At 44.1% G+C, this 12,798-nt stretch overlaps 1 protein-coding gene across 1 annotated transcript in view; it reads left to right on the top strand.

The window, feature by feature from the left end:
- Positions 1-12: 12 nt before the first annotated feature.
- The window catches only part of TAF1 (TATA-box binding protein associated factor 1), a 28,247-nt gene continuing 15,461 nt past the window's right edge, over positions 13-12,798 (top strand). The window contains exons 1-19 of the mRNA XM_064426384.1: positions 13-195; positions 444-561; positions 1,097-1,213; positions 1,960-2,079; positions 2,671-2,744; positions 4,249-4,467; positions 4,903-5,124; positions 5,291-5,492; positions 6,370-6,483; positions 6,786-6,953; positions 7,331-7,458; positions 7,565-7,672; positions 8,493-8,666; positions 8,750-8,923; positions 9,008-9,112; positions 10,150-10,350; positions 11,232-11,373; positions 11,739-11,869; positions 12,403-12,509. Of these exons, the coding sequence (XP_064282454.1) occupies positions 70-195; positions 444-561; positions 1,097-1,213; positions 1,960-2,079; positions 2,671-2,744; positions 4,249-4,467; positions 4,903-5,124; positions 5,291-5,492; positions 6,370-6,483; positions 6,786-6,953; positions 7,331-7,458; positions 7,565-7,672; positions 8,493-8,666; positions 8,750-8,923; positions 9,008-9,112; positions 10,150-10,350; positions 11,232-11,373; positions 11,739-11,869; positions 12,403-12,509 (2,750 nt within the window). The 5' untranslated portion in view covers positions 13-69. The remainder of the gene's footprint in view (positions 196-443; positions 562-1,096; positions 1,214-1,959; positions 2,080-2,670; positions 2,745-4,248; positions 4,468-4,902; positions 5,125-5,290; positions 5,493-6,369; positions 6,484-6,785; positions 6,954-7,330; positions 7,459-7,564; positions 7,673-8,492; positions 8,667-8,749; positions 8,924-9,007; positions 9,113-10,149; positions 10,351-11,231; positions 11,374-11,738; positions 11,870-12,402; positions 12,510-12,798) is intronic.

The raw sequence follows: 12,798 nt of genomic DNA on the forward strand, positions 1-12,798 counted from the left end.
GCTGTGGGCGGGGCCGCTGCCGGGCCGCTCCGGCCGCCGTTTCCGGCTCGCTCTCGGTGCCGGGCAGCGATGTCGGACTCGGAGAGCGAGGAGGAGGCGGACGGCGGCCGCGCCGAGCCCTTCTCCCTGGCCGGCTTCCTTTTCGGCAACATCAATGAGGCGGGGCAGCTGGAAGGGGACAGCGTCCTCGACAAGGTAGGGCCGTGTCGCTGCGGGAGGGCACGGCGGGGGTGCCTGGGGCCACCTGTGGGCTATCCCGGGTGAAGCGGGGTGAGCCGCTTTGTGCGGGACGGACCGGGGTACCCCGGGCTCTGCCGGGATGTGTCCAGGACAGCTCGGGGTGTCGCGGGGGGGCTCGGGGCGGGCTCGGGGCAGCCCCCAGGCGGCAGCCGCGGGGCCCGGCCCGGCCCGGCGCCCGCAGCCCCCGGCTCTGGTCTCCCCAGGAATCCAAGAAGCACCTGGCCGGGCTGGGCGTGCTGGGGCTGGGCAACCTCATCACCGAGATCACCGCCAGCGAGGAGGAGAGCGCCGAGAGCGAGGGGGCGCAGCTGGACGAGGAAGGTTTGGCGCTGGGGGGCTGCGGGCTCACGGCTCCTGCTGGAGGACGAAATGCAGCCGGCTCTGCGGGGAATACCGCGGTGGTCTCTGCTCAGGGGCCCTCTGTCAAACGCCTTCCCTTCTCCACCTTGCCAGACAGAGTCCCAATCAATTCTGCACCTGTTCACTTTCATTTTTTATGAGTATTTTTTCTTTTACTTGTCTCTCCTCCTTCATAAATAAGTTTAATCTGTGTTTGCGTTAAAGAAGCCTACTTGGCACACAGCATTGTGATATCTCTTTCTGAACTTGTTGAGCAGTTTTCACGAGTAAGTGATAGCTCACTGTGCTAAATTTGCTTGCTTACCAATCCTTTAGGGGAAATTCAGAGCCATGAGAACTGTTGATCAGAATGAGGGGAACAGTACTCTGGTGGGAGATGCCAATCAGATAGTTTTGGTTTTTTTAAATAAAGGAAGCATAGCAAAGGATTCATAAGCACCTAGTGAAGCCTGATGTAACTAATACAGATTGGGATAAAGCTTTGTGTTCCTCCTAGGCTGGGTTAAGAGCACCGAGGATGCTGTTGATTACTCAGACATCACTGAAGTGGCCGAGGATGAGAGCCGTCGGTACAAGCAGGCCATGGGCAGCCTGCAGCCAGCCCGAAGGCCAGGTAAAGGGCAGCAGCTCTGCTTCAGGAGCCCAGTATCAGCTGTTGTGAAACTCTCTACACTGGATGAAGCCACTGCTTGCTGTCTTCCTCTTTTAAGGAATCTGTTCCTAATTGGAGTCACTTCAATCTTAGTATCTCTCTCCTGTTTTACTCCTGAATTTATTTTTAAGAGTCTGCAGAAAGTACCTTGGTTCTTTTGTTGGTCCCAGGTGTCTCTGTCTGTATTCTGGTCTAGAATGTGATTTCAAAAACAAGCAGTTTTTCCATTTCAGTAGCTGCTGGTGTAAATGCCACATCTTGGCATATTCTTTAAAAGTGTCTTACACTTAACCTTTCTGGTGACTTTTTGTGGTTAGTGAGATATCATGGTGATTTTGACTTTTTAACCCACATTTTCTTTATTTGTTCTACAAACAGTGAATAAAAGGGTGTGATAGCAGAATATATAAACACATAGGCAAATTGTGAGTAAAAGGAGGTCATAGCAGAATATATACATACACATGGATTTTAAGTGCTTCAGTCATCTTTCTGCCAGTTTCTCTTTGTCCTTCCTTCCTGGTATTTTTTAAATTTACATTTTGCAAGTGCATTTGTGCAGGAAGCTGAACTGCTAAGAGTTTTCATCTAGTTACCAGATAAGAATGGTGTCTATGCCATCAGGTTTGAGAGAGAATAAATGGAAAGGGTGCCTGGTTTTGTTTTATTATCTGCTTAACACGTGGTCTTGTCTCCTGCCTGGTTAGATGAAGATGAGGATGATTACGATGCTGACTGTGAAGACATTGATTCCAAGCTGATGCCACCACCACCACCCCCTCCAGTACCCGGAAAAAAAGAAGATGAAAAGGATGCAGCTGCCACTGGTGAGTGAGGACTTTCTTCTTCTCTCTGGCAATGTGAATGTCTGAAGAAAGTGAGCTCTTCTGTGTGGTAGTTGTGCGGCACCGTGCGTCACCCAGACTCGGTCTGCAGGCTGCACCTGGAGGTGAGTGTTTGTGGTGGCCCAGGATTGCCTGAAGCCTGGGGTATTGTATTTCCAGTGACTGTTGAAATGTCCATATTGACAATGAAACTGTTTTTTTTTATCTCATCCTCTCAGTTGTGGCTGGGGAATTCACCTGGAACGCTTAGGATAAAATGAAAGGTTGAGCCAGAATGGTACTTAGAACGCCTGAACAGGCATAATTTTTGCATAACTTCATATAAACAGTAAATGTGGCACTATGGGGTTATGCTAGGGGAGAGGGAGGAGGCCTGTTTGTTTATAGGTACTTGTTCTATTGTAGTATCTGAAGATGGAGATGGTATCATTTTGCCCTCCATCATTGCTCCTTCCTCTGCTGCCTCCCACAAGGTGGATTTCAGCAGCAGCTCTGATTCTGAGTCAGAGATGGGACCTCAAGAAGCCGGGCAGGCAGAATCCAAGGAAGGCAAACTCACACTTCCTCTTGCAGGAATCATGCAGCGAGATGCTACCAAACAGTTGCCAAGTGTTACAGAGCTCTTCCCAGAATTTCGACCAGGCAAGGTATTGTAAGAGATATGTGGAAGAGATGTATCCTCTAAATATGCATTGTACAGTGCTTAGGGGTATCTGCTCAGTAATCACATAGATGTTCTTGCTCACTCAGTACTTTCTTTAGTTTCTGTGTGCTGCTGTTTCCAGATTGATTTTATCTAATAATTTTCCTGCCATTTGCAGGAATCTCTTAAAGAGCATCCTGTAAATCAGGGTGTGAATGTTTTACTGATCATAGCAAAGGCCTGTTGATTTGATACTTTTGCCAGATGATTAAAAACCAGTGCTAATCTGTCTGCTTCCTGGCTTTTCTGGTAAATACTTGCTCCTCCTTTTATGCTGTCCTGAACTTGGTGTGCTTTTCCTGTAACAATTTGTGATCTGTATCTTTACTTAATTCTCTCTTGAAATTGCTCTGAACATAAATTAGAAATCACCTCAAAGGAAGCTGGTTCAAAGAATGGTTGGGTTTTGCACAAAGCAAATTCATTACAATTCTTTACTAAACGTTCCCAAATAGAAAATGCAGTTTATGTATTTCAGTAATTATTTTGGAAGTTTTAAAGCTGTCAAGAATAGAGGAAAAGCAGACTTTCGTGTCCATTTAACCTGTTAGCAGTTTAACTATGGCTGAGACTTTTGGTCTTCATGACAAGTCATTGAAACTGGATAAAGGGTTTGTAAATAATCTGTGGGAGTTTTGGAAAGAAGGTTTACATGGATAAGCAGAGGTGGACAGAGTGGTGTCATATAAACATTTCCTTGGGAAAGGAAATGTAACAGATCAGTGTAACAGATTAACAGAGACCATTAATAGGGTGTATTTGCAAATCTTTGGTTCTAATTCCTGTTACCTAAATATGTCAGTTAATTTAGAAATAATTTCTTACCTTTTTAAGAGAGTTCTTAGAAGAAAATAATAAATTTAAGTGTTTAAAACCCAGCAATCATACCCGTAGAAGGAACAGGAGAGAAAATTTATCATTACTGTGAGTACAGGTTATGGAGATGTGCAGTATAGGGGAACTGCATTGTAATGGAAGTAAAAATAGGTGTATTATTTCTCGGCCACATTATCTACCTTTTTGCTTAAGAAATCTCTATATAACTCTATTTTAGCTTGTCTCTTTTGCTGATAATTTTATCAACTCTTCTTCAACCTCCATCTGTCTTTCTGAAGATTGTGGATTGTTCAGAATGAAAATCAGTTGCTTCCAGGTGGTGTCTAACCACATGTCCAATATGTAAAGGCAGTCTTTCTTCCCTCTGTCTTTCTCTGTCTGTCTGAAATTAAGAATATATCCTTTTGAAAAGGAGTGATCCATCAAACAGAAGGGTCAGAAACCTTTATTTCAAGTATAACAGGAAGCTGTTAATTGCATTGGGAACTGGGGTGGTACCACAGGTCAAGCTTCTGAATTTCAGAGTGCTCTCTTGCATTAGTGTTCTTCGGGTGAGGGCAAGCATTCCACAGTGTCTGTTTTAGTCTGATGCTCTTGTTTTGCCACTGCAGGTGCTGCGTTTCCTGCGTCTCTTTGGCCCTGGGAAGAACGTTCCGTCGGTGTGGCGAAGTGCCCGGAGGAAGCGCAAGAAGAAGCACCGGGAGCTGGCACAGGAAGTGCAGATACAGGAGGGTGAAGTTGTGGTTGAGAGTGGAGTGGAAGGAAAATCTCCTTGGGAGTATGAGTTTGCTGCTCCTCCCCCTCCTGAGCAGTGCCTTTCAGATGATGAGGTGGGATATCTGAGACTTAGAGAGGGTCACCAGCTGGTGCTGGGGGTAGTGGTGGATTGGACAGCAACTTGTAGAGGGAGGAGCTTTTCCCTCAAAAGAAAAGTGGAGAACAGAGTTGGCTTGTATTCCAGCTGGGCAGCAGCTCTTCTCCAAATACTAGTCAATGACTTCAGGTGATTGCTTTTACTGAGAAGGCTGCATCCCTGGTACAGGATCAATAGGAGAGCTTACCCTCTTTGTATCAAGAAGAAATCTCTGTGTTCTTGGAAGTCTAGTTGCAGAACATTCTTGAGACAGCTAGTAAGTATGGAAAAGAACTTCTCAGAAACATTTTTCTTCTATGAGAGTAAGCTGGGAAACTCAGGAGGAAGAGACCTCTTACTGGCACTTAGATAAACCACCAGTGTAACCATTCCCTCCTTTGCTGTGCTTCAGATTACCATGATGGCACCTGTGGAGTCGAAATTTTCCCAGTCCACTGGTGACACAGACAAGGTGACAGACACCAAGCCCAAGGTGGCCGAGTGGCGCTACGGCCCCGCCCAGCTCTGGTACGACATGCTGGGCATCCCTGAAGATGGCAGTGGCTTCGATTATGGCTTCAAGCTGAAGGAGAAGAACGAGGAGGAGGAGGCTAAAGGACACACAGAGGAGGGGGTGAGAGGGGAACCGTGGGGCAAAGTGTGGGGATGGATATGGGGATTGCTGCAGGGTGGGAATCTGGTGATGGGCTGGGGGATTGCTGTGCAAAGTGAGATGTTGAATTTTCCTCCTTTAGTTTGGAAGGATGTCTTTCAAGTCAACAATTATTACTCCCTTCCAGGATGCAGAATCATCGAAGGAGAAGGATGATCTGCTAGCTGATGAGCACTTCCTCATGGTGACACAGCTCCAGTGGGAGGATGATGTCATCTGGAATGGGGAGGATGTCAAGCACAAAGGGACTAAGACGCAGCGTGCCAGCTTGGCAGGCTGGCTGCCATCCAGCATGACCAGAAATGCCACTGCCTACAATGCCCAGCAAGGTGATCAGGGCTCTGACAGCAGCTTTATTTGCTGTAGTGAGCTGACTCATTACGTGCTCAACTGCAGCACTCAGTAAAATTGTACATATACAGTTGCATGTCTCAAATGTAGAACATAATTCCCCCTGTCAGGGAGTGCTTTTTGGCAAAATCACAGCTCCACTGAGAATTCTGAGAGTTGGTTTCTTTCCAAAACCAGAGTAGGTCACTTCTGTTAAAAAACCCCTATCCCAGCTCTGTCTTTCTTCTTCCCATGTGGAATACCAGATGCTGGATCCATCTACATTAATATAAAGGAAACCTGCCCTTAGGATTTTCTCTTTTTATAAGCTAGTGGAGTTTTGTTTGCTTTTGCTTTTAATTTGAAGAATTATGTAGAAATCTTCAGAAGTTTCGCTCAACTAAAAATTGTATTGTTTTTTCTAGATAGGAAGTAACAATTCTTACAAGCCTCAGCCTTCTTTTAGACATGGATGCATTTTAAATTGAAATTGTTCATGTAGAATGAATGTTTGTCTTCTGTTTGTCATATGTTATCCTGCTTCTGAAAGGAAAGACTAATGGGGATGCCAGATCTTTATTGGGTACCAGTGTCAATTCTTTAGTGTTCAGCTGTGAGTACAAGACACTGAGGCGTTGGGTGGGTGAATTGGAGGTTCTTTGAAGAGGCTGCAGACTCCAGCAGTCAGCTCTGTGTGAAATGTGGTTTTTTAAGCTTTCCCAGTTCTAATGACACATGTCACTCTTTGGGATATGAGCAGTAGGTTTTCAGGCTGAAATTCACTCTCCATGCAACCCCCAGTCCTGGTTTGAGGCACTGCAGTGCCTCTGACCCTCCCACTCAAGCTGACCTTGCTTTTGTTTTCCTTTTGTCTAGGTTTGAACCGCAGTGGCTCTTTGCTCAATTCACCAATTCCTCTAGCACAGAAACCCAATGTGGCAGGAGTCCTGGGCATAGCAAAGTGCAAGGAAAAGGCCCCTGAACAGCAAGGTAATGGCTCATGAATAGGTGCACGTGACACTCATTTTTGTGGTGGGAGGGCTACTTGTTTGCTCTAAAACTTTCTGGAGGCTGTGTTTCAAAAGAACAAAATCTCTGAGCATTGGTAAAGCTCAAACTTGGGACTCTACTTCCTCTTTGCTTTCAAGATCAGTTTTCTTTTGCTTTTTAGAGGTCCTGCCTCAGGAAGCCTGAAAGGTGGGGAAGGTAGAGGCAGTAAGATGTGGGAGCGAGATCTGAAATAGTTTTCTGTGTATAAAATTCTCAAGGGTTCTGCTTTATGACTGTTGCAGTTTCCCTGGATGAAGACAAGCCCTGGTACTCCATTTTCCCAATTGATAATGAAGAGTTAGTGTATGGCCGTTGGGAAGACAATATCATCTGGGATGACCAGGCAATGGAAACCTACTTGGATCCCCCTGTCTTAACACTTGATCCAAATGATGAAAACATAATTCTAGGTATGTTTATGCCATCCATAAAATTGAATTGACTGTGAAAAGACAAGGGGAAATGAAAGCAAGGGTTTGTAATCACACCGTGGTGGAAATAAATGGACTGGGGCAATACTTAAGGCCTTCCTTTGTTCTGGCTTTTGAAGTTAATTTGCAAGTCAAAGGCCTAAGCAGGAGGTGGCAATGCTAATAACCTTTATTGTTGAGGTGTACACATTCAACTTCTAAGTGCACTGACAGGAAAGCAAAAATTAATGCATTGAAAGTTAAATCCAATGTGATTAATGTGGCTCTTGATGTGTTTTAGGAGTGACTGTCTTAATCTGACTTGCATGCATGTTGGTTTGAAGAGGAAAGGTAGGGATGTAAACTTGTGCTTTTAGAAATTCCTGATGAAAAGGAAGAGATGACTTTGAACTCTCCATCCAAGGAGAACAAGAAAGAATCTTCTCTAAAGAAGAGTCGGATCCTGTTGGGAAAAACAGGTGTCATCAAGGAAGAGCCACAGCAGGTCAGCAAAAGCTTTAGCATCATCTCCAGGGTTTGGAATGATGAGGAGGGAGTGAGGTTTTGGGATTTTTTTGACACTTCTCTCTCTGTGTTAAAAATGGAATTAGAACATGTCTCAGCCAGAGGTGAAGGATCCCTGGAACCTCTCCAATGATGAGTTTTACTACCCCAAACAGCAGGGACTTCGAGGAACCTTTGGAGGCAACATCATCCAGGTAGTCACAATAGTCTTCACTGGGAGAGAGCTTGAGTGTCTTGGTAGGAGGTTTCTAGCTGAGGGTAGGACTGAAGATTTGTAGAAAAACAGAATTTTGCTTACAGCAAGTTAGTTAAGACTTCATGAGAGATATTTTTAATGTTCAATTAAAATGAGGAGTTTGAACAAATTTTTATTGATTGCCCCACAAACTGAGTTTTAATTGCTTGATTTTCCTGTGTCCTACTCGCCATGCTTTTGTTTTGTGTCTTATTATGTAGTATTCTTTGTAAACCAATAGTGGGAGGGGAGAAGGAGGTGCAGTTTGTACTTCTGCTGCTACTGTGTGTCTTAGTCTGAATATTATAAAATTGATTTAGTTACTGATGAACATGAATTACTGCTCACTAGTCCTAGGTGAGGAGATGATGTTTTTTTTTTTCCTTCTTTGTGGAATTCAGTGACTTCTAAAACCTCATCTGACTCCAGCATCTTCTGTAATGGGAAAACTGTGTAATTCCAAATTAATTTCTCCCCCACTGATAGAGATAATGGCTTCACATGTAATTCCTGGTTAGTAAAAAGATCCCACCATTGGGTACCATTTGAAATAGTAAAATTGAAGTAATCTGTACGCAAAGATCTTTAGATGGAAGTAAACACTTTTCTGTCAAAAGGCAACATTTATGATGACAAGTGAATTTCAATGCCCTTGTGTTTCTGCTAGGAGACCTAAAAATATCCACGGGCTCTCTTATTGGAGGTTTAACAGGATAGGAGGATGGTCTTACTTTTGAGGAGGTGATGTCCCTCTTAGCACAGCTTTTGTTCTGTACCAGCACTCCATCCCAGCAGTGGAGCTGCGCCAGCCGTTCTTTCCCACCCACATGGGTCCCATGAAGCTCCGCCAATTCCATCGGCCTCCCCTGAAGAAATATTCCTTTGGAGCCTTGTCCCAGCCCGGGCCCCACGCCGTGCAGCCTCTGCTGAAGCACATCAAGAAGAAAGCCAAGGTAGAGCTGCTGCAGTGTGCCTGTGTGTGGCTCGTGGCAGTGGGATGAGCTGTTGTGCTGACGCTGTCCCTGTCCCGGCGCAGATGAGGGAGCAGGAGCGGCAGGCCTCGGGCGGGGGGGAGATGTTCTTCATGCGCACACCACAGGACCTCACTGGCAAGGATGGAGATCTCATCCTGGCTGAGTACAGTGAGGAGAACGCCCCTCTGATGATGCAGGTTGGCATGGCAACAAAGATTAAAAATTACTACAAGAGGGTGAGTATGCAGATTCTGCTGTCGGACAGCGATTTCCCTCTGCCTCTCACTGAGAGCTAACAGCACTTCCATTGCACCTTCCAGAAACCTGGCAAAGATCCAGGGGCTCCAGACTGTAAATATGGAGAGACTGTTTATTGTCACACTTCTCCCTTCCTGGGTTCTCTGCATCCAGGCCAGTTACTGCAGGTGAGAAATGAGGTTTTGACATTTAAAAGACTGATAAGTTGGATGTGGCATCATAGGCAGAGTACCTTTTACAAGCCCTATTCAATCACAAACAATGCTCAGCTTCCAAAAAAACCACCAGCTTCCTTTTCAGTTCCAGTTTATGTCTCTTTGTTTACTTGTAATAGTAATCACTGTTACTAATTCAGTTCCTAGCTTTTTTTTTTTTAAATCTCTGTTTCGTGCTTTTGAAAGTTGTAGGAGTTACAAGAATTGCAGGAAGTGAATCTCTGCTGTTTTTCTTAGTAATGGCATTAGTAATAGTGTTAGAGAGGACTGATGGGAAAACCAAAGCTGTTTGAATGCTGGGGAGCTCAATAAATAGGTGTTGGAGGGGATAGAAAACATGGATTTCTCACAGTCTAGGATTTGATATGTACCTTCTGAGAGCTGTACCTCTAGTTTTTGGATGCCTCTTGCTAGTCAGGTGTACAGGCTTCTGCTTTTATGAGCCTCTCTCTGTTGTTAAAATATATACATTTGAGATGGGGAGAGGAGTTAAGAATGTTAAAAGGACCACCTGGCTAATAATCCATTAATGTAAATATAAATGGATTTCAGTTAATGCTAGCTGCTCTTCCTGCAGCAATCATTCTTCCATTCTGTACCACAGGAAAAAGGTAAGGTGAAGGTTCATATTAGATATTTATTACAGAACTAACAATGCTAATTGTGTGTTGGGCTGGTTTCTGTGGTTATTGTGCCCTTTTGCAGATGTGTTCTTTCTGCCTTGTTTTTGAAAGTGCCTCCTTAAAGGACCTGAAGTACCTCCCAATGTCCAAAGAGCCCTTCAACCTCTGCGTTTGTTCTAGTGTTTCTTAAGCTTTTGTTCTTCATGCTTGACTATTCCCTGCACATCTACATATGCTATGATTTAAATAATGGTACACCATTGCAGTGAACCTTGAGGTGTTGTTTTGTCTTAAGATCCTTTTTGTAGATTGTATGACAGAAGATTTGATCAAAACTTTTGAACTTTGATTTGTTTCTCTTAACAGGCATTTGAAAACAATCTTTTCCGGGCCCCCATCTATTTACATAAGATGCCTGAGACAGATTTCCTGATCATCCGGACACGGCAAGGCTACTACATCCGAGAGCTGGTGGATATTTTTGTAGTTGGACAGGAGTGCCCACTCTATGAAGTACCTGGTCCCAACTCTAAGCGAGCTAACACACATATCAGAGACTTCCTGCAGGTATGTGATAAGAGATTATTTGGGGGTCTTTGGAGCAAGCCCATGGCATAGGCTTGGGCCTTGGGACAGTCTTGATTTGAGGATCTCATTGTCCTGCTGTGACTCCCTTTTTAAATTTGTTTGTTTTCTTGTGAGGTGAGAGCACTGCAGGAGTTGGATGTTAACCAGACAGGCCATTTTGGTTTTCATGTAACCAAAGATTTATAGCGTGTCTCTATGGCATTCTATCTGATAATGGCATTTTAATGGCATTCTATCTGATAAGTAAATTATAACGGCTTTTTATTACCAGAATGAAAGGTTAGGAGATTATATACAAATGTACAAAATTGAAGAAGTTAGAGTGGGTTTTGAAGTGGTTGTGCTGTGTAAAATGTCACCTATGGGTTTTACTAACAGTCAGTTAAGGAAACTTACCACTGTGCTATCAAACAGCACAGAATTACAGTTGCCTCATAGGTCTTTCTTAATTTTCTAGATCTTGTGGTGCTTAAGCTTTGGGACAGTCCATGAGCATTCAGTAATTACCCTCAAGTTCATATTTTGGATAAAATTTCTAGTAATTTACTGTCAGTTTATTTCAGAATTATAACTCCAGAGGTATTTGCAGAGCAGGAAAATCCATACTGTTCACAGAATTTCTGTGACAAAGCATGAACGTTTCTAGTGTGATAAATTTTCAAGACAAATATTTTTTCCATATCATCTCAGAAACACCTGAGCCTGAAGCAGACACGCAGCTTGGAAAACTTCACTGAGTAAATTTATGAGAAACAATGTTTTTTAAGTAGCAAGTCTGAAGCAGTCACCAGAATCATCGTGTGTACTGTCTGTGCAAGCTAGTTGATTGTTTCTTTGGACAAATGGGTGTTGTTTTGTAGGTTTTCATCTACCGGCTGTTCTGGAAGAGCAGGGACCGCCCGCGCAGGATCCGCATGGAGGACATCAAGAAGGCCTTTCCCTCCCACTCCGAGAGCAGCATCCGCAAGCGCCTGAAGCTCTGCGCTGACTTCAAACGCACAGGTGCTGAAGGGTTTTCAGCCATCCTGTGCTGCTCTCGGAGCTCCAAACACAGCAGAGGGAGGGAGCACCTCCTGATAAAACGTTCTTGAAAGGTGTAGAACTGAAATGAATCTGACTGGGTGGTTTTTTTCCAATTTTTAAGAAACTTTCTTATGGCACAAGTGTGCTTGATGGTGAGATGTGACTACAGTTTAGACATTTTTAATAACCCTTTGGGCAGTGATTTACTCGTTAAAGACACAGCACAAATAGATTCCCTTCCCTCTGTGTGTTTGTAAGCAAATGCATGCGCATGAAAGCTGGGACTATGATAGCATCTAGCACACATGGGAAACCACTCAGTGTTTGACCTGTGCATTTTTCAGGGATGGACTCAAACTGGTGGGTTTTAAAGCCGGATTTCAGGTTGCCAACAGAGGAGGAGATCAGAGCCATGGTGTCCCCAGAGCAGTGCTGTGCCTATTACAGCATGATCGCAGCCGAGCAGCGGCTCAAGGTAAATCCTGCTAAATCCAAGGCAAATTACTGACACCCTGTGAGGGGTGAGCCTAGGTAACACCTTCTCCCTGGAGCTAATTCTGCTATAAAGTAGGCAAGTTAGGTCTCTGACTGTTGTGTCGCTTGCTAAGTTTGCTGCTGCATAAAAGGGAGTTAGGTTTTAAAGAGAGAAACACTGTATTATCTGAGTATTGAATTAGCTGTGCTCAGAAGTACCAAAAGGAAGGTACAAGAAAGGGCTTATGTTTATACCTGGAGTTCTATAGCTGAAAGTAACCAGCAGGTGGCTGTAAGAGACACTGATTGTCTTTTTGAAGTTGAGTGCACTGTTTAGTAATGGAGTTTGTCAAAATACTGGGCAGTTTGACATCTTTGCTACTGTTGGTCACTGTGAATCTTGCAGGCAACTGTCTGTGGAAGTTTGCTTGTCCAGCATGACAACTCTCCATGACTTCTAGTTCTGTCTCCACTGTCTCCAGTAAACTTTTTAAGGCTTCAGCTTCTCATTTTTTCCTTAATATTTCTCTGCAGGATGCAGGTTATGGGGAGAAATCCTTCTTTGCTCCAGAAGAGGAGAATGAAGAGGATTTCCAAATGAAGATTGATGATGAGGTATCATCAGAGTTATACATGAGTGTGTACACCATTATATAGATTTGAATTGTGGGAGAAAAATGGAGGTCCTTATATTTAAAGGACATATTTAAAGTCCAATTCAGTGTTTCCAATGTTCACACAGCTTTCCTGGGAGCTTCTGCTGGCAGCTCATACCTGTCTTTGGTGATTGTTCTTGCAGGTCCTTTCAGGGCTAAGCTTTTTTTACCTCAAATGCCTTTTTGTGAGTTCCTTAGCACTTTAGTTATTCATTGAAGTGTTATCAGGGCAGCTGAAGGATCAAGAAGAGGAATTCACCCTCATTGTGTCAGT

Source organism: Passer domesticus, chromosome 7 (assembly GCF_036417665.1).
Source record: "Passer domesticus isolate bPasDom1 chromosome 7, bPasDom1.hap1, whole genome shotgun sequence".
NCBI lineage: Eukaryota > Metazoa > Chordata > Aves > Passeriformes > Passeridae > Passer > Passer domesticus.